General features: G+C 48.9%; 1 protein-coding gene across 5 annotated transcripts; it reads left to right on the top strand.

Annotated features, from left to right (window-relative positions):
- The first annotated feature begins 210 nt into the window (after positions 1-210).
- On the top strand, positions 211-18,552 carry LOC102946206 (ecto-ADP-ribosyltransferase 5-like). 5 transcript variants are annotated; one of them, XM_037910755.2, is made up of 5 exons: positions 5,146-5,213; positions 12,305-12,391; positions 14,941-15,637; positions 16,845-16,877; positions 18,107-18,552. In XM_037910755.2, the coding sequence occupies exons 2-5, from the start codon at positions 12,326-12,328 to the stop codon at positions 18,247-18,249; spliced, it is 939 nt and encodes a 312-aa protein (XP_037766683.1). In that variant the 5' UTR covers positions 5,146-5,213; positions 12,305-12,325; the 3' UTR covers positions 18,250-18,552. The 5 variants fall into 5 exon arrangements, with proteins under 5 accessions (XP_037766609.1, XP_037766683.1, XP_043382835.1 ...); XM_043526908.1 differs by lacking the exon at positions 5,146-5,213 and adding an exon at positions 5,240-5,499 and having other exon boundaries at positions 15,137-15,637; XM_037910681.2 differs by lacking the exons at positions 5,146-5,213; positions 16,845-16,877; positions 18,107-18,552 and adding an exon at positions 211-315 and having other exon boundaries at positions 12,355-12,391; positions 14,941-16,838.
- Positions 18,553-19,469: the final 917 nt, after the last annotated feature.

Below are 19,469 nucleotides of genomic sequence, written 5' to 3'. Positions count from 1 at the left end.
AGGGAAATGTGATCACCATGTAGTGAAATCAGGATTTCCCCACAGCTACTTCCCACCCCTCCAGCTGAGAACTATATTTCAAGGAAAAAACCCAACTCCATTGTGGCTGGACTGCAGTCCGTGAGAGAGCAATTCCTGCCTGGGAAATCCCAGTTACTGAATGCAGAACAACGGATCACAGTGAAACTATCGGGAGGATGTTTGGGTTTGGTGTGTTCTTTCCCCCCCCATCGCCACTGACGTTCCTGATGGATTCTCCTACAGCCGCACCGGGGAAGTTGGAACAATGCTGAGGCCTCTGCTGATCCCCTTGACATACTTCTGTTCAAGGCTATGCAGGCAGCCACACTGCCTTAGACCTATAGACGTGTAGGGCTGGAAGGGACCTCAAGAGGTCATCTAGTACAGCCGTGGGTGCTGAGGAGGGACCAAGTGCACTGAGATGAGCCCGGACAGGTGTTTGTCTAATCAGGGCCCCACAGCCCCTTCCGCAGTGGCTGGTAGGGGAACCCCGGCCCTCCCACGAAACTGGGTTCCAGTTCAGGGACCTTCTGACCAGCAGCCAAGGTCTGTTCCATCAGACTCCTTGCTGCTGCCTCCCTTGACATCTTCCTATCACAGCCCTTTTCCAGCCCGCACAGCCTCCCCTGGCTCACCCTTCTTTCAGGGCTGGGCTCATAGGACTTCCCTGTGGAATCCCCCAACACAATCCCAAACCAAAAGAACAAATTTAAACCAATTTCTGCCTGGCTTGGGCTTCCTCCTCACCCTGCAGCAGTCTCCCTGTTTCCCTCAGGTCTCTCCACGCTTTACTGCCAGGAGAGGGACTGCCGAGGTCTTCCCCCTCTCCCTGCAGCTCCTCAAACTCCAGCCCAAATGCCCGCTAGGCTTTACCAACACTGCCTCCGGCTTCCTCCTGACCTGAGGCAACTCACCTCTGGCCGCAGGCTTCACTGCCCCCAGCATCCTAGGCCTCCTCCTGGCTATGGGCTCTTCAGTTCTGGCTACAGGCCTCTCTCTGCCTTTAGCCCAAGGGGGGACATCTGCAACCACCCCAGCTGGGTTTGATCAGCAGTTGTGCCTTACACCCCTCCAGGTGCCACCCCACAGCCTAAAGGGGCTCAGGCTCCTGTTAACCCCTGGTTAACCAGTGTGGGGTTTATACAACCCATCAAAACAGTGTTGCCGTCCTCCATGTGCATTCGGGGGTTGGATCCTAGATGGAACCTTCCCACGGGCACCACCAGCCCTGGAGCATGCAGTGCATGGCGGGCATACGGAGATGGCAACCCACTGACTCCCCCTGAGGTAAATGGGGGTGGTTTCTAGATATTCCTGTGGGAGTGGATTGGGATCTCGGTCCCTCCTAGCTGCCTCCCTTCTATGTCCCTTGTTCCCCGGCCTTGGTCTACCCAATTAATGTATCCCTTCCTGCCTTTCTTCCTAACCTCCTCCTCCCCACCTGCACACAATATATCTATGACACTAACAAAGTCCCCAGCAAACTAAAAATGCATCTGTAATGATTACAGGGCTCGCTGGTCCTCAGGTTTCCCGCCCCCCCCCCCGCATAAAAATCATGGAGCCAGCATAACATTTGCGAAGCAACACACTGATGATCGTGCCTATATGTCCCATCCCTTTCTCCCACCTTTCCTCTGTCTTGTCTGTTTAGAGGTAAGCTCCCAAGGCCAGAGACCATCTCTCAGTGTGTTTGTACAGGGCTGAGCACAATGGGGCCCTGATTCTGGCTGTGACCTCTAGGTACTATTGTAACACAAATGCTAATGTGACCGTATGTTTCCTTTATTCTCCCAGGCAAAATGCCATGTGAAACTGAGCATGATGGATGATGCTTTTGATGTCCAATATCTAGGATGTGCTGAAGAAATGGATGGAATTGTACCTGGAATGCTAAAGGAAGAAAAGTCCATGGTCTCAGTGTTTAGCAGGGTGTGGGACTGTCAAGGTTCCTTCTCCACTCTGAACTCTAGGGTACGGATGTGGGGACCTGCATGAAAACCTCCTAAGCTTACTTTTACCAGCTTAGGTTAAAACTTCCCCAAGGTATAAATTATTTTACTCTTGGATTTCCACTGCCACCACCAAACTTTATCTGGGTTCCTGAGAAAAACGTAGTTTGGACACGTCTTTCCCCCCAAAATCCCCCCAACCCTTGCACCCCACTTCCTGGGGAAGGTTTGGTAAAAATCCTCACCAATTTGCGTAGGTGACCACAGACCCAAACCCTTGGATCTTAGAACAATGAAAAAGCATTCAGTTTTCTTACAAGAAGACTTTTAATAGAAGTAAAGGAATCACCTCTGTAAAATCAGGATGGTAAATACCTTACAGGGTAATTAGATTCAAAACATAGAGAATCCCTCTAGGCAAAACCTTAAGTTACAAAAAAGACACACAGACAGGAATAGTCATTCTATTCAGCACAGCTCTTCTCTCAGCCATTTAAAGAAATCATAATCTAACACATACCTAGCTAGATTACTTACTAAATTCTAAGACGCCATTCCTGTTCTGTCCCCGGCAAAAGCAGCATACAGACAGACACAGACCCTTTGTTTTTCTCCCTCCTCCCAGCTTTTGAAAGTATCTTGTTTCCTCATTGGTCATTTTGGTCAGGTGCCAGCGAGGTTACCTTTAGCTTCTTAACCCTTTACAGGTGAGAGGATTTTTCCTCTGGCCAGGAGGGATTTTAAAGGGGTTTACCCTTCCCTTTATATTTATGACAGGGACAATCAGAAAAAAAATGGCAGTGTAAAAACAGAGCTTTCCCTCCCCAGAGGCTTTAAAGATGAGCATGGAAGAGCCATAATAGCCTTCATTGATGATGACTTTCACAGTGAATTGAATAAGGCAGTGAGAGGGGCTGGGACATCTCGAGCTCATTACATGGCCCATTTCCAGTTCAAAGCCTTTCATTATTATTTGACAAAGACAGTGACACAGAGTTATATGGATCATTTGGCAAGCCTGGCACGATCAAATAATGCACAGTTTAACACAGTCAAATGCAAAGGAACATGTCTAGACCAGGGGTTCTCAATATATCTGTGTTCACAGAATTAGTGAGACCATCACTGGTTTTGTAAAGGGACCGCGCAGTGCAAAAGAAACACACTTTATCCCCAGCACTGCAGACTGGGCCTGTGCTACTTGAACTACATAACAAACGGAGTGTGGAAAAACACCCAGCAACGAAACACCATCCAGGCCAGGGCTTTAAGATGCAGCTGGGAGTATCTGGGCAAAGTGCTCTAGTAGGACCCTTTCAGCCACTTGGACCCCATCCTGGCTTCTGGTTTGAGACACCACGAGCAGGAGTCCTGCAGTTTCTGTGCTACATCCAAGGGCTGGGCTCAGAGGGGATACGTCTGTTCCTAGAGGTGCTGGCAAAAGGTCTTTTCAAAGCTCACTAAATGGTCCAAAATGGCAACTTAGATTTGTGATAATTCTGCTCCGCTTCGGGATCCAGGCTACAATGGTTGAGCTGGGCTGCTCCAGTCAAACATGGGTCCACCAGGACCATCCAGTGTTCTGGCAGCCACTACACTACCACCACTGCCCATTCAAACATCTCAAGAACCCATCTTTGGAACATCTTTGAAACCCAGCTTCACTGGATCAGTATGGCTGAAGTCACCAGAGCTACATCCATCAGCCCCCAGCAGATGACCCAGTCATTGTGGGAGGTTGCAAAAGGGCCACCATGTGGCATAGGAGCTGCTGTTACTGGACACACTGTTCCTGGGTCAACTGCTGGTTGGTCATTATTTGTAACAACTGCTGCTGCTGGAGCTGGGGGGGCGGGCTCTGCAATCCATTTCAACATTTTCTCCGGATCCATAACTTAGGGAGAAAGCTTCCTTATATCTTTGGGGAGGTTATTTTCCCCTCCCCTCATTCTCAGCCTGCTCCCTTCTGGAATTCTAATTCATTTGCACTTTTACTCAATGCAATCAAATCCAACCTTTTAATACCAGTGTTTAAAACTTTCAGTCAATAGCACCGTGGCTCTTTACAGAGCATGGTGTATGCACTGATGAGTTCTTTGATGGCTGCTGAGTCCGATGCATGAGTGACAGTCCCTTCCACAGGTGGGGCACACCCATGCACTAGCAAGGCTCTGAATCCGAGCAGCTGATTCTTTCCTCCTCTGACGCCAGTCATCTCAAAGCTTGAGCCAGTCTGTCTCGCAACTCCTCGCTCCAGCTACAAGCTGACTCCACCAACCAGAGCAGTATTCTGCACTCCTTTCCCAACCATCCACAGAGATTCCAAAGGATGCGAAGTCATCTTTGAAAGCATCCCCAAGTCTGGGCAGTGGTCTGCCTCTCTTTCTACACCCTCCGCGAGCTTCAGAGTAAAGCACGCTCTTCGGGATCCTGTAATGCGGCATTCGCTTGACATGTCCAAGACCACCTGAGTTTTTTCTTACTAATCAACATTCCCCAGAATGACGTACCAGCACAATTTAACACTTCCACATTTGCAACCCTGTCTTGCCATCTTATTCGAAGAATTTTATGCAAGCATCTGATATGAAAACTGTTTAATCTTTTGGTATGTTTGGCATAAGTCGTGCAGGATTCTGTGCCATGTAGAAGACTGGATAAAGCACAGGTCTCATCAACACAGGTTTTCACTTTAGCTGACAATTTGTTGTTCCAGGCTCCATCTTGCAAAAGGCCAAAGTTCCTGACTGCTTTGCCAATTGTACTAGTGAGCCCAGCCTCATTATCTACATTGCTGGTAACAGTAGAGCCAAGGTAGCAAAATTGCTTGGCTTTAACATCTGGGACAGGGAGGTAAAGAACCCTAGAACAGGAAGCACAGAGGATAAAACGGGGGTAGTTTTGTGGATATGTTTGGAAACAGGTGTTATTGGGAATACTCAGGAGCCCTGGCCCTAGCTCAGGGTAACGTTTTGACTCTGTACAGACCTGACCCAAAGCCCTTTGAAATCAATGAGAGTCTTTCCATTGACTTCAGGGGGATTCAGATCAGGCCCTTATTTCCTAAAAAAAACCCCAAACACCGTTCGTTCCGAAAGTGAAAGTCTGCAGAGCGGTTTCTTAGATAAAGTCAAACTATTTCCTGTGTCATGAACACCGCAGATTAAGTTCTACAACTGCAGCCATCTCTTGCTCGGGCCAGCAGCCTGCCAGGGACTCAGACACACTTGGGAGAGTCAGGTATAGTAACATCATTAAATCCTTACTCTTCATTATCCTAATTACAGACACTTCTGCTGCATTTATCTCTAGACAACAGGTTAGACGATGATACAAATCTGCCTGCAGTTACACCTGTCCGGTGCCTGTGGAACCGAGGGGGAGTGTGGGCCAGTGGATAAGGCAGCTGACTGGGAGCGAGGAGACCAAGGCTTTCCTCCCAGATCTGCCCGTGGCCCGCTGGGTGTGACAATGGGCAAGTCACTCTACCTCGCTTTCTTCTACCAGCCTTTGTCTGCTCTAGATTGTAAGATTTTGGGGATTGGCACAGCCTCCCTATGGACAGCCCCTAGCACAACGGGGCCACAATCTGGGTTGGGAGCTCTGGGCATGTTTGTTATGCAGATTGTAATATCAGAGGGTAGAATCTGGGAGTGCACAGACTGAAAAGTCCAATATTTTCTGTTGAGTTGATTTTAGAGCTTTAACTTGTTATAAAATTATAAAAGCTTTTGGGATGGGGAAACTACGGAAATATTTTAAAACCCTCTGCCGTGAAAACAAAAAAAATCTGCTTATTTTGCTCACATGTACATCATAAAAGACATTGACCACAACTATTTCCATAGAGTGCAAACATCCCTGATTGTCCATTGTAAAGATCCATCCTCTACTGCCACAACTACCCTGAATTTTTGCGGACTCTCCACCATAGATTTCTTTATAGACCATCTCGACGAGCCACCTGCACCCGGATCCCTACCCCACCAGGCCCCAACCAGCTGCATCTGGATCCCCACCCCACTGAGCCCTCTCACAGCCAGAGTAAGAGCTGGCTCACTTTGGAGCAAAATCACTGAGAGCCGTCCCACATCTATTTACCGGGACAGATTTATATCTGTTATTTTCCTCCGTCAGGGGCTCTGTAGTTTTTACGCTGATGTAGCTGGTCAGGGTCACCACTGCATCCCCTCCCACCACACACATGGCTGACCTTAACCCCACTGAAATTAGGACTTCAAAACTCCTCTCTAGACATACCCATGCGTGCAAATGTAAGCGGGGGAATGTTCCCGCTATTGTGGGGAACTTTCCTGGCTTCTGCACTACCCCTGGAATCGGCTGGCGAAAGGATAAGTCCTCACCCCAGCTCCTTTTACCCAGAGGCCTGCCTGACCTCAGGGACTCCTCTTCCACTCTCCTGTGTGGCAGGGTCCTCATAACCCCAACAAGGCTGGGCCCAGGACTCCTGGGGGAAGTAACCCCCCCATCTTGTGGTGGTCACTTAGGACAGGAGCTAGGGTGGCCCCGCTCCGGAGTGCTGTCTCCCGTACCCACTGAGCACTGCATTCAATTCAAACCACATACAATTTATTAAACAGCAGCAGCAGCAGCAAGAGAAATAAGGGAAAATGGGAAAGGTGAAAGGAAACAAGGAACCTGCCCCGTGGGCATGGGGAAACCACAAACAGCGTCTCTGGGACGTAAGGGAAGTTCACAGTCTGTTCCTCGCACATCCCGGGCCTCCCTCCCAGGCCCTGGCTGTGCAGGTCAGACCCCTGCTCTAGCAGTGGCCAAACGCTCACAGAGTCTAGGTGACAGGACCCTTCTCCCCAGCATCGGCTCCCCTGTCGGGTTCGTTTCCCTGCTGAGTGCAGCTTGCAAGGGCTCTGGTCGGGTGATGTATCCCTGCACTCCCCCATCCCCCCGGCTCTCCCAGCCACTCACTGCACTCAGCTGCAGTGTTAGAGGTGACGCAGCCGGCACCCGCTAGCCTGGCTCTGGGCCCGCGGCTCCCCACTACAGCTAAACCCTGGCTCCTCATCAGTGCAGCGGGTCTGCGCTGCCCCAGCTCTGCCCCCAACCCAGCTCTGGCTGCAGCTCTCTCCTTAGCTCTTCCCTACTCTGTCCCTGGCAGCTCCAGCTCACACCCGGTCCCTGGGCTCCTGAGTCCCTCATTGGCTTGCCTGCCCTGTCAATCAGGCTGACCTGGAGCATTGGCCTCTCCCATTGGCCCTGGGGACTGTCAGCCTCAGGATCCTAATTTCTTCTCTGCTCTTCCCCTTTCTCCTGGTATTGGCAGAGGGTCAACCAAAAAACCCCACTGAGTTTCACTAAGGGACCATCTCAGTTCAGTGGTGAAGGCACTCGGCCAGGTTTATTGTCGCCAAAGCATGGTCCTAGCTCCCACTAGTAACTTCAGGGACACTAACATATGTATGTGTGTGACAACGAACCAGCTCAGTCAGTGCCTGGGACGCTGCCCCCTCAGCTGGACAAAGGTGCCCCTCCTATGGCTTCTCCTTTTATACATTAACACAGACAAGTTACAGATTGCACTCCAGATGTGGATGGTTACCGGCCTTATCCTGGTACCTGCTAATTCGACCAAAACATCCCCATCCATTATCCTGTCATCCCATCCTTATCTTACTCAGATCGGCGTGTCCCTGTACCATCTCCTCGGAATGTGTTCACGCCGTTTCTTGAGAACTCTGGGTGTCCTGTACCATCATCTCCAGTCAGGACTGTGCTTACTTGGTTTTAACCAATACCTGGTGTGTTGCTATATTGCCCAGGCCAGGCCTACTCTGGTTCACAGCCTTTGGTTCACACTGTTAGTTAGGCCTAGGGCTCCAGCAAGGCCTATATCATGCTTCCATGCCGAGGCAAGGTTACATTAAGGGGAAGAAAATCCTGTAACAGAAGGAACATTTATCCACATTTTAGTGATATTTTACTGAATTTCTAGGGGCAGGTGTGATGCTCCCCTCTGGTGTTATCTGGACTTGTGATCTGCTATGTCACTCCAATCCTCGACTCTGGGAGCCAGCCTTACCTTGTGCTGCTGTGAGAACCCCCACCCCTGGGCTGTTCACGCACAGCCTCTGGCATGTAAGTTGTTTGGATTGTGCAACTGAATGACACTAGCCAATATCTCCGGTCCCAGACCCAACCCTAGGAACCTCCGTCTTGAAGCGTCCAGTTATGCCAGCAGGAAGCTGCAAGCTTATATGAGTTCATCAATATAACAAAGAAATTGACATGCACCTGGCTTGTTATCCCAAGGGGAGTCTCTGACACGCTTCAAACCCAACGCACTGCTTCAGGTAGAAGAAACAAACAAATTTATTAACTACAAAGATAGATTTTAAGTGATTATAAGTCAAAGCACAACAATTTGGATTTGTTCAAATGAAATAAAAGCAAAACACATTCTAAGCTGATCTTAATACTTTCAGTGTCCTTACAAACTTAGATGCTTCTCACCACAGGCTGGCTGGTTGCCCTTCAACCAGGCTCTCCCCTTTGATTAGCACTTCAGTCGCTTGGTGGTGGTGTCTGTAGATGGAGGTGGAAGAGAGAGGAAGAGCATGGCAAACGTCTCTCCCTTTTAGCATGTTCTTTCTTCCCTCTTGGCTTTGCATACTCCCCCTTCAGAGTCAGATGAGCATTATCTCATTGCAATCCCAAACTGATCAAAGGAAGGGGGTGATTCACTTGAGAGTTCAACAGATCCTTTGTTGCTGCCGAGGCCAGTGTCCCTTGTTCCTGTGAGGCTGGGCTGGGTTTGTTCCATACATGCCCTGAAGAAGTGTGAACTGCCCCTCTGCTCTTGGAAAGTTTTTGTCTGGGCTTGTTTAAAGCCATGAGGACACATTTTCAGCCTCATAACTATATACATGAAATTATAACCTATAACAATAATGCTCAGTGCATCTTTAGCCTTATGAAGACTCCCAACATGACAAACTTTGCATTAGATACCACACAATCATTTTAAAAGGATGAACATGGGGGTGCTGGGTGTTTTCGAGAGGTACAGAGTGTCAGAGCAGGGCCTGGTGAAATCTACAGTGTCTTCCCGTCAGCTCTAGAGAAGATGTGTGAAAAAGTAACACAGTCTGGAACTGTACTCAGTATTTTGCAGAGCCTTCAACACTACTACAAACCCCAGGCGAAGTTATAGCCAATGGAGTCTTTGGAGAGCAACTCCATTACTGGTGCTACAGGAAGATGGCTGAGACAGAGAGAGGAAATGTGTAAAAAAATCAGTCTGAGGTTCGGAAAAGCACAAAAATGTGGGGTTTTACAGTGGAAAGGCGGTGTTCTCTCCTTGAGAATCAGGCATTTATTTGGACTTACATTCAAAAGGGGATCCTGCCTTAAAAAAGAAAACATGAAGCACTGAGAATGTGGCTGTATCCCCCCAAATGTGTCAAAGCTCAGATATATTTTGGTGTAACCCTTCTGCCAGGCAAAGCCAGCAGCAACCAGGGCCTGGTTCAGTGTCTAGGGGTTCCTTTCTATCGATACAACAGAGAACCGGCACAAGCCCCCACCCAGTAACCTGGGAAAATTACACACCACCCCCGGGCACCTGTGAGAGGCAAGCACGGAGTCTGAGCATACAAAAGAAACTTTTAATAAAAGGAGGGAAGTGACTTGGTGTTAATTTGGGAAAATGCCACAAACAGGGTTCATAAACATAAACCATGAGCAACAGATCCACCCCCAAGTAAGTTGGGCAGTGATCTTTCCCCCTCAAGTTCTTAAGTCCAGCAACTCAAAAGTCCCTATCACATGCCCGACTCTTCTCTGCACCCTACTCAGAGTTGCTGACCTTGGTCAGTGCAGACCAAGGGTTCAGAGGTGCATCTGCAGAGTTCACCTCCCACCCTGAGTGGAGTAGGGGGTATAGAGGTACCTTATTCACTCCGCTGCTCAAGCACTCGCTCGCTGACCCTCTCTGCCAGCCACCCTGCTGGCCACTCGCTCTGCTCACCGCCTCACCAGCCACTCGTTCACAAGCCAACTGGCAGTCACATTCAGCTGCCACCTGCCTCTCTGCTGTGACCTCTGCACCTCAGTATTTTAGTGATGCTCAGCTTTCTGCAGGCTGGGCAGAGACACTGCCCCATCTCAAGCGATTTCAGCTCTCAGTAAATTTTAGCTCTTAGCAGGTTGGGCAGAAACACAGTCCTACCACAACTTATTTCTGCTCTGATTGAGCATTTAAAAAAACAAAAGAGGCTCCTAATGAAGCCTATTTAGCTCTTTCTTTGAACTGTGGGAAGGAAAGGGTCAAAACAATCTGGGGACTCCTAGGGAGAATCCGCACACCTCCTGGCTGGGACAGCTGTCCCCATCCCTCTTACTTTCACAGGGCTCTGCGTTCGAGCCCCTGGCTTAACAAGGTTCTTTCATCTGAGGATGACCCCCTCATTTGGGACAGGTTAAGCACAGTCCTGCTTCCCTGTATTACAATAATGCGACCAATACTGGTAACAGTATTTCACTACCCCTGCATTCAGTTTTAATTTTTTTAATTAAAGCTAATGTTAGTCACAGGTTAAGAAAAGAGTGTCTGTACATCTGGGTATACTGCTTAGATTATCCACAAATACAAAGTTTGTTTTTAAAGTTGTAAGATACATACAGTGCATAATCAGCAATAACCCAAATTTAGGTGAATAAATTTAAGAATACAGTTTATTAGCATCCAAGTATTTGGGTACATCACTCATGAAAAGTTATACAGAGTGTCGGTTGTGGAAGGCAAATATAGCAATGAGTGAAGATTGTCCCTCAGTAATTGAGAACTTAGTGCAGGTTGTCCATTTAGAAAATACAATCCATGAGGAATGTATTTCAGTTACTTTCCCCACTGATTTGTAACCCAACCCTAGCCAAAGTTGATAATTTTGAGCAACAGTGTTCTATCTTCTGGATATCTAAGCAGAGTAGCTGTGTTTATGTAAATACAGTTTTCTCCAGAAGTCTCTCCCCCTCCCAGCTAGCTGTCAGGGAAGAAGTCAGCAGACCCTGCTTACACTGGCAGTGTCAAACTACCGTGGAAGATCCATTTCAAACGAAGATGCATCACCCGGCCCATTGTTATTAAAAGAAATATGAAATGTGTTCAGATTCGTTTTCTACCCACCTGTTCTGCACACACATCACACACCTACATTTCATACCCATTCACTCTGGGCGCACATCCAGGTACAGCTCAGCAGTTGCCTGCACCAAGCCAACCCCTAAGCTACACCAAGGGATGGAGAGCACGGCCACACACCCTCCCCTTTATGGGCAAAGGGCAGGGGAGGGATGGCATTTCCAGGTGTTCATTGGAAGTCCCATCCTTCCCTGGAAACACCCCAAGCCTGTTGCTTCCCACTCCTGGCCCTACCTCTGCTTTCCCTGAACAAGACACTGACACTCCCTAGTCCCCATGTCACTGGTTCTCCCCCAGGGTCCAGACTCCAAATTCCAATGCCTGGATCCCTTTCCCTGGCCAGAAAATCAACCCCCAAAGACCCAAGTCCCCACCATACCCTGTAAACAAGGGATCGGCTCAGCAGGCAAAGAGGAGAGGCAAGCAGGGGAGTTTTTCAGGGCGTAGCCGTGGATCTGGTGCATTGAGGTAAAGGGACTTGGTAAGTTGCGTGCTGGTCTGTTTGCTGTTTGTCTCCATGTAGCTAAGGTTTGGGTCCCTGACCTGGCCAGGTGACCATGGCCTGTGTTTGTGTCTCTGAGAGGGCCATATGATTGTGACTGGATCAGCCCTGGTGTTTGACATCTGAGTCATTGATCACCCCATTAGCCATGGGGCAGAACTAAGCAGCGAGGCACAGAGTGTATAAGGTAGTTGCCAAGCACACACTTGACCAGGCACTTGGGTGAGGTACTGAAATATTGAGCTATGTCATTATTTTATCCACATTCCCTAGGATATGATCAACAGACCTGCCTGACTGCTGGTTTCTGTGTATTGTGCTGTGTAACGGCACTTACAAGTAAACACAGCAGCACTACGGATCATATTTCTAACCCCCAAAGGCTTTTAGGGAAATGTGATCACCATGAAGTGAAAGCAGGATTTCCCCACAACTACTCCCCTCCCCCCAGCTGAGAACTGTATTTCAGGATCAAACCCATCTCCGTTACGGCTGGGCTGCAGTCTGGGAGATTACCAATTCCCGCCTGGGAAATCCCAGTTACTGAATGTGGAACAATGGATCACGGTGAAACAATCGGGAGGATGTTTGGGTTTGGTGTGTCCTTTCCCCCCAAATCTCCACTGATTTTCCTGATGGATTTTCCTGCAGCCGCAGAGGGATGTTGGAACCATGATGAAGCCTCTGCTGATCCCCTTGACATACTTCTGTCTTCACACCTGGCTGGGAATCCCTCAGGTAAACTCTTGAGCTTTGCCAGTGAAGCACTCTGTATTTTCCTGTGTTTCTGCTCAAGGCTATGCAGGCACCCACACTGCCTTAGACCCACAGACATGTAGGGCTGGAAGGGATCTTGAAAGGTCATCTAGTGCAGGGTTGTGGGCTGAGACCAGCCTGGACAGGTGTTTGTCTAATCAGGGCCCCACAACCCCTTCCGCAGTGGCTGCCGGGGGAACCCCGGCCCTCCCATAAAACTGGGTTCCAGTCCAGGGACCCTCTGACCAGCAGCCACGGTCTGTTCCATCAGACTCCTTGCTGCTGCCTCCCACATCTTCCTACCCAGCCCTTTTCTAGCCCGCACAGCCTCCCCCGGCTCACCCTTCTTTCAGGGCTGGGCTCACAGGGCTCTCCCGTGGAATCCCCCAACACAATCCCAAACCAAAAGAACAAAATTAAACTAATTTCTGCCTGGCTCAGGCTTCCTCCCCACCCTGCGGGAGCCTTCCTGTTCCCCTCAGGTCTCTCCACTCTTTACTGCCAGGAGAGGGACTGCCGAGGTCTTCCCCCTCTCCCTGCAGCCCCTCAAACTCCAGTCCAAACGACCCCTAGGCTTTACCAACACTGCCTCCGGCTTCCTCCTGACCTGAGGCAACTCACCTCTGGCCGCAGGCTTCACTGCCCCCAGCCCCCCAGGCCTCCTCCTGGCTCTGGGCTCTCCAGTTCTGGCTACAGGCCTCTCTCTGCCTTTAGCCCAAGGGGGGACATCCCCAGCCACCCCAGCTGGGTTTGATCACCAGTTGTGCCTTACACCCCTCCAGGTGCCACCCCGCAGCCTAAAGGGGCTCAGGCTCCTGTTAACCCCTGGTTAACCAGTGTGGGGTTTATACAACACACCACAACAGTGTTGCCGTCCTCCATGTGCATTCGGGGGTTGGATCCTGGATGGAACCTTCCCACGGGCACCGCCAGCCCTGGGCACGCAGTGCATGGCTGGCATACGGAGATGGCAACCCACTGACTCCGCCTGAGGTAAATGGGGGTGGTTTCTAGATATTCCTGTGGGAGTGGATTGGGATCTCAGTCTCTCCTAGTGCCCTCCCTTCTATGTCCCTTGTTCCCCCTGCTTTGTCTTCCCTATTGATGTATCCCTTCCTGCCTTTCTTCCTAACCCTACATCTGCCCACAATATATTTATTACACTAACATAGACCCCAGTAAACTAAAAACACCTCTGTCATGGGTACATGGCTCGCTGGTCTCTGAGTGCATCCCTTCGGGTGTCAGGCCTTGTGCCTTTACCCTCCTGGGCAGGAATCCTGTGATTCTCCCACTCTCAGACGGGGCCCTGGGCTGAGGTACCTGTGTGTCCATCGTGCTTACCCAGCAGCTCCGGCTGAGTTCAGGTCCTGCGGTTCGTCCCTTCAGGAGTCGGGGCCCAGTGTCGTATCTGCTGACACCAAAGAAGTGTTGTTCATTTTACTGTGGGAACAAATCGTTTAGAGAAACCGGATTTTAAAACAACCCACAGTCCACACTCACATCAGTCTTACCTAAAGGGCTACCATCCCCTGGGGCTAATGTAGGCAGGCTCTCTGCACCCCAGCTGGACCTGTCTCTGAGCCTGGCTCCCTTGAACAACTCCCTCTCCCCTCTTAACTAAGGGTTCCTTCTTCTGATCCCCTGCATTCCCAGACCTCTTGTATCCATCCCTGCATCTTTTCCCCAGGAACCAGGGCAACAGACAGTATTAATCAATTACTACAGGGCAGCTACAAACGCATCACAACCACCCCGCTCCTCCCTCCAAAAAAATCGAGGCGCCAATGTGACATTTGCCAAGCAACACACTGAGGATTCTGCTTGTGTGTCCCATCCCTTTCTCCCACCTTTCCTCTGTCTTGGGGCAGAGGCCATCTTCCAGTGTGTTTGTACTGGGCCGAGCACAACAGGGCCCTGATCCTGGGTGGGACCTTTAGATGCTATTGTAACACAAATGCTAATGTGACTGTTGCCGGCACCCAGTGCCGAGAGGCTGAACAACAGCTTGAGTTGGTTCGTTACCCGGTGTGCTACACCCAATAATCACAACGGGGTGGAGAAGCAGAAAAGTTTATTTGAAGCTCAAATAGGTACAGGGAGATTTGAATCTCAAATCCTGTACCCAGAGCAGGAAGTTACACAGGCTTTTATACATCCTTTTTCCCAGCATACTTATCCAATAGCAAGCTGCCCCAAGTATCCATATAGCCAGCCAATCCAGTTCCCAGCTAGTTCCCTGGTTCTCTGTATCATTTGTTAAACTATACATAAAGCTGCTTTCTTCAGCATTGTTCTTCCATATCTGCCCTGTTTGGCCTTGCTTAGTTTCAGGCAGTCTGACTCCGCAGCATATTGTTGCAGATTCTCAGCATAACTGCTGTGAGTGCCTCCAGGCGGGGGGACCAAGGACACCTGGGCCTAGTGTGAGGGGGCTTCATCGACACTCATGGTCTTCCATCCTCTCGAGTTACCTAGTGGCCATGCCCCAGTGTCCCCCACATGACCATACATTTCCTTTATTCTCCCAGGCAAAATGTCAGGTGGAGCTGAGCATGATGGATGATGCTTTTGATGACCAATATCTAGCATGTGCTGAAGAAATGGATGGAATTGCACCTGGACTGCTAGAAAAAGAAAAGTCCATGTCCTCACTGTTTAGCAGGGTGTGGGAAAACTCAGAAAAAAAATGGGAACTTGTAAAGAAAAAGATTTCTCTGCCCACAGGCTTTAAAGATGAGCATGGAAGAGCCATAATAGCCTACACTGACAATGACTTTCACAGTGAGTTGAATGCAGCAGTCAGAGGGGCTGGGACATCGCGAGCTCATTACATGGCCAGTTTCCACTTCAAAGCCTTTCATTATTATTTGACAAGAGCTTCACAGCTCTTACGAGGGAGGTGTGATATGATGTACAAAAGGACGGTGTACCGGGGGGTTTCTGTCAGACTTCAGCACACGGGATCAGGTCACATTAGGTTTGGATACTTTGCCTCTTCGTCTTTTGATATAGGAGTAGCTAAGAAATTTGGCATGGACACATTGCTCACCATTCACACTTGCTCTGGTGTTGAGATCAGGGCCTTCTCATGCATTCAGGAGGAGGAAGAAGTGTTAATCCCAGTCCATGAGATATTCAATGTGTCCCGAAGACAAGGGAGTAACCGCTTTGTCCTCCAGAGCACAAACCGGACCTGCAGCCATTTTAACTGTGCATACCTGGGTGGTGAGTACTGGGCTGAACATGAGAAATATCTGTGTGGGGCTATTTGCTGTGGAGAATTTGAAAACCCCACTTCAGGGAGAGCTGATGAGAGGGACGCTGACTTGGGGACTTGCCACCAGGACCGGGGGAGACAGGCTGCCACGACTCTTGCTGCTAGGGAGGACCTCGGGCTGGCGAGGGTGGACACTGGGTCCCAAGCGCTCACTTAGGAAAGAGAAGGTGCCTAGATGCCTAGACACCCACTACACCAGGTGTCCTGCTTTGAGCAAGGGGTTGGACTAAATGACCTCCTGAGGTCTCTTCCAACCCTAATCTTCTATGATTCTATGACACCCTGGCAATGGGAGCACTAGAAAGACAGGTGTAGGCCCCAAAACACTGTGAGTCTTCAACACACACATGTCCCGTACAGAGTCCACAGGAGCCCTGGCAGAGCAGCTGTGGCTTCTCAGACACAGCACAGCAAATCCACAGGCTGTGGAAAAGGGAGCAGTCAGGTGGCATCGTGTGCAGATGGCACATTATTTAGGGCAGTCAGGACTAGGGATGACAGTGAGGAACTTCAGAGAGATCTAACCAAGTTGGGTGAATGGGCAACACAACATCAGGTGAAATTCACTGACACACATTCAAGGTAATGCACATTGTGAGGAATAATTTCCCTGGATTGTTAATGAGCTGTATCAACTCAGAAGGAAACCCGGCCATCATTGTGGAGAGTTCAGTGCAAATCTCAATGAAAACCTCTGTTCAATGTGCTGCTAGGTCTATAAAGGAAACATAAATGCTTGCAAGCATAAGGAATGATGGGATGGAGAATAATGTAAAAATATTATAACAGCATTACATGAACCCATGGGAATTAACTATTTATATAGACAGAATCTCCACAGTTATGTTACATAGGATAAAAAATTGTTTTTAAAAGAGCAATAAACCCTTAGGCCTGAGGTCATAAGGCAGCCACTAACTGCCAGGGTTGGGGAAGTAATTTCCTGTATGCGTAGGTAATTCCACTCCGGGGTTTCTTACAGCTTCGCCTGATGCAGCTGGGCCTGACCTCAGTCAGGGACAGGACACCAGGCTAGATGTAGCCTGTTGGCGGGATCCAGTCTGACAATTACTATGTTTCTCTGGAAATAGTAGAATGGAGTTGAAAATTCTACCTGAGGTCGCATTTCATTGACCCTCTCTGTTTGTACCGTAGGAGAGAAGAACCAAATGTGTGTTGACAACTCTGGTAAGAAAGAAACATTTTGTTTTCATTGATTTGACCATAACTTCCCCTCTGTATTGAGGGGCAGGGCCGAGACCAACCCCACCAGGCAAACATGTCATACACAGGGAAACAACTTAAGAAAAAAGTCGGGTGAACTGCACGTTCTGTCCATTTATCCAGGTTCTCGTATGGAGCTCATGACTCGTATCTGAGCACCTTCACGTCTGACTCAATTCCAGGCACAGTTGATTTCAGAAAATAAATGTAAGGAGAATAACCCCTTAGAGCACTAATGATTCAACTTCATTGTTCTGAACTAAAGGCTGAACACACATCCCCTCACCCAAAACCACAAGTGTGTCTCTATCTCTCTCCTCTCATAACTAGACCCATTCTGTCCCCAGTGGGGCGACATCCTCCCAAAGGACGAAACAGGACTGTTTTACCAGAGCTCGGAAAAATCTCAACAAAATATTTTCTCGTTGGAATTTGACAATTTGTCAAACTCTAAACCTTTTGCAGAGACTTTGATTTTGACACTGTTCTGTCAGAACATTGCCCGGGTTCTGGCCAGCTCACCCACCTGGCTCCTTGGCAGCTTGGCTGGTGGGCTGCCTAAGAGTCATTGACCCCAGGACTTCCAGTGCCCCCGACTCTGGGACAGCCTGCTTGGTGGACTGTCCCAGAGCTGATGCTCTCTTCTCTTGTGTGGAGAATTTCAAAATTTGGGGTTTTTTTATTCCATGTCAGAACAAAAGCAAATTTTGAAATATCAAAATCCTCCATGAAATGGAATGACTCTTCTCTGCCCAGCTCTACATTTTCCCTAAAGCCAATAAAAAAAACAAGCCCAAAACAGAAATGGTGTTACTGGTGTCTGCAGCCAGTCTTTCATAGACTCATGTCTTTTATTCATAACTGGTCTGGAATACACTTGTGGCAGACGACAAGCTCCAGATCAGAGCCTCTGGGACTGGCTTGGGTGAAACGTGCTCACTAATGATTGATACCAAAGGAACAAGCAGGCTGAGGAGGGAGGAAGCCGGTGAAATATCTCACCAGTGAGGTGAATGTCCCAGGGAAATCCCAGGATGGGGTGTCCTGCTGAGGGGAAATGGATTAATGTTGTCCCTCTGGCATAAACAGGTTCCAGTAGCTGTTGGGAAGGGCAACTGTGTCCAGCTTTAAGGATCTCTGTCAGTGTGAATAATTTCCTATCAATTGTTTGATCTGCTTTTTCCTATTAACAGCTACCAGAGGCGGCATCGCCTTCCCCAGTGTTCTGAGCCATTTACTGTTTGGAGGATCCATCATCCTGGTCCACGTTGCTGCTCTGAAGCGGTTTGCTGGTTTCTCAATTGTCGTATTTGTGTTACTCACTTTTTCCCTCTAACACAAATCATGGTGATGGGACTTGCCAGATCCAAAGCCGTCCTGCTATTCTGCCAGCGTTCCAAAGGGAAACCAGGAACATGGAGGGAGTGTCGCTGGTACCTGCTTGGGCAAGCTTTGGTGATACGTTATCGATGAGTAGATCGAATTGAAAGCTCATAGTTCTATTCCAGGTGGGATTTGTCTTACAATGGTAAAGCTATAAAGTGGTGCCTGTTGTATAAATAATTACTTGTATTGCTGTCATGCTAGTACTTTTGTATTGACTTTTGATGACTTCAGTAAAAGACTTTTCAGAAATGAACTAAGTCGGAGTATTTTCATGAATACTTTTGACAGATTTAATCTGGGTCTCAACCAGGTGAAACTGTAACAGCGCAGTTTGTGGGGTCCCATGTCTATCTCTCTCAGTCACTTTCATATCAAATTTGCTCAGAAGATGATATTTCTAACTGGAGAGCTCAAAGACCCAATGCTGGGCTAGTTTACCCACCTGCATGCCCACTGACTGTCCTGGGATTGCATGCTCAGAACTCCCATGCATGAGAATGATGCTTCACAAATCAATTAACGCCAACAAACAGGTTCTTACCAGAGCTACCTCGATCTTGTTGGGTCCTCTTGGCTGAAACACAAGCAGAACGTTTCAGGTAACTACAGTCTGGTGGGATGTTCAGCCTCAGTCTGAGCTCTCCAGGGACAAACTCTGGTGAGCCTGGCCATGGGAGCTCACCCTGCCTAGACGCGGCACTGCAAGTTAATGGGGTTACAATCGGGGAATATTGGAATTAGCACAATCTAGTTGATGGGTCAGATTTTAAAAATAGAGCCAGATTCTTGGAGAGAAATGCCAAGTGCTTCCAGCCAACAAACGACTAACTGCGTTGGGCACCTACGCTGCACTTAAAGGTCTCTTGGCGTTTTCATGATAAACCGTCGGCTCCTCCCCAGCAGGGATTCTCAGCAGTGTGCCACCTGCTGGAATGTTCCATTATCCCGGGGGGATAAAGGGAATTTGGACGCAGACATCTTAGTTTTCTTAGGAATAGAGCAAGAGTCAGGCTAACTCTAACTCTAATAACGCGAGACTTTAAGGCAGGGCCTGGGCGAGTGGGAAGCGAGTGGGAAAACTGTAAGAGATGCTGTTTGGACCTTGTGTTAGATAAGAATGGAACGCAGACTGTAGCAGGAACTGCTGAGAAAAGTAAGATATCAAGAAGG

Source organism: Chelonia mydas, chromosome 1 (assembly GCF_015237465.2).
Source record: "Chelonia mydas isolate rCheMyd1 chromosome 1, rCheMyd1.pri.v2, whole genome shotgun sequence".
NCBI lineage: Eukaryota > Metazoa > Chordata > Testudines > Cheloniidae > Chelonia > Chelonia mydas.
Note: the sequence above shows the minus strand (reverse complement) of the source record. Positions and strands in the feature narration are given on the sequence as shown.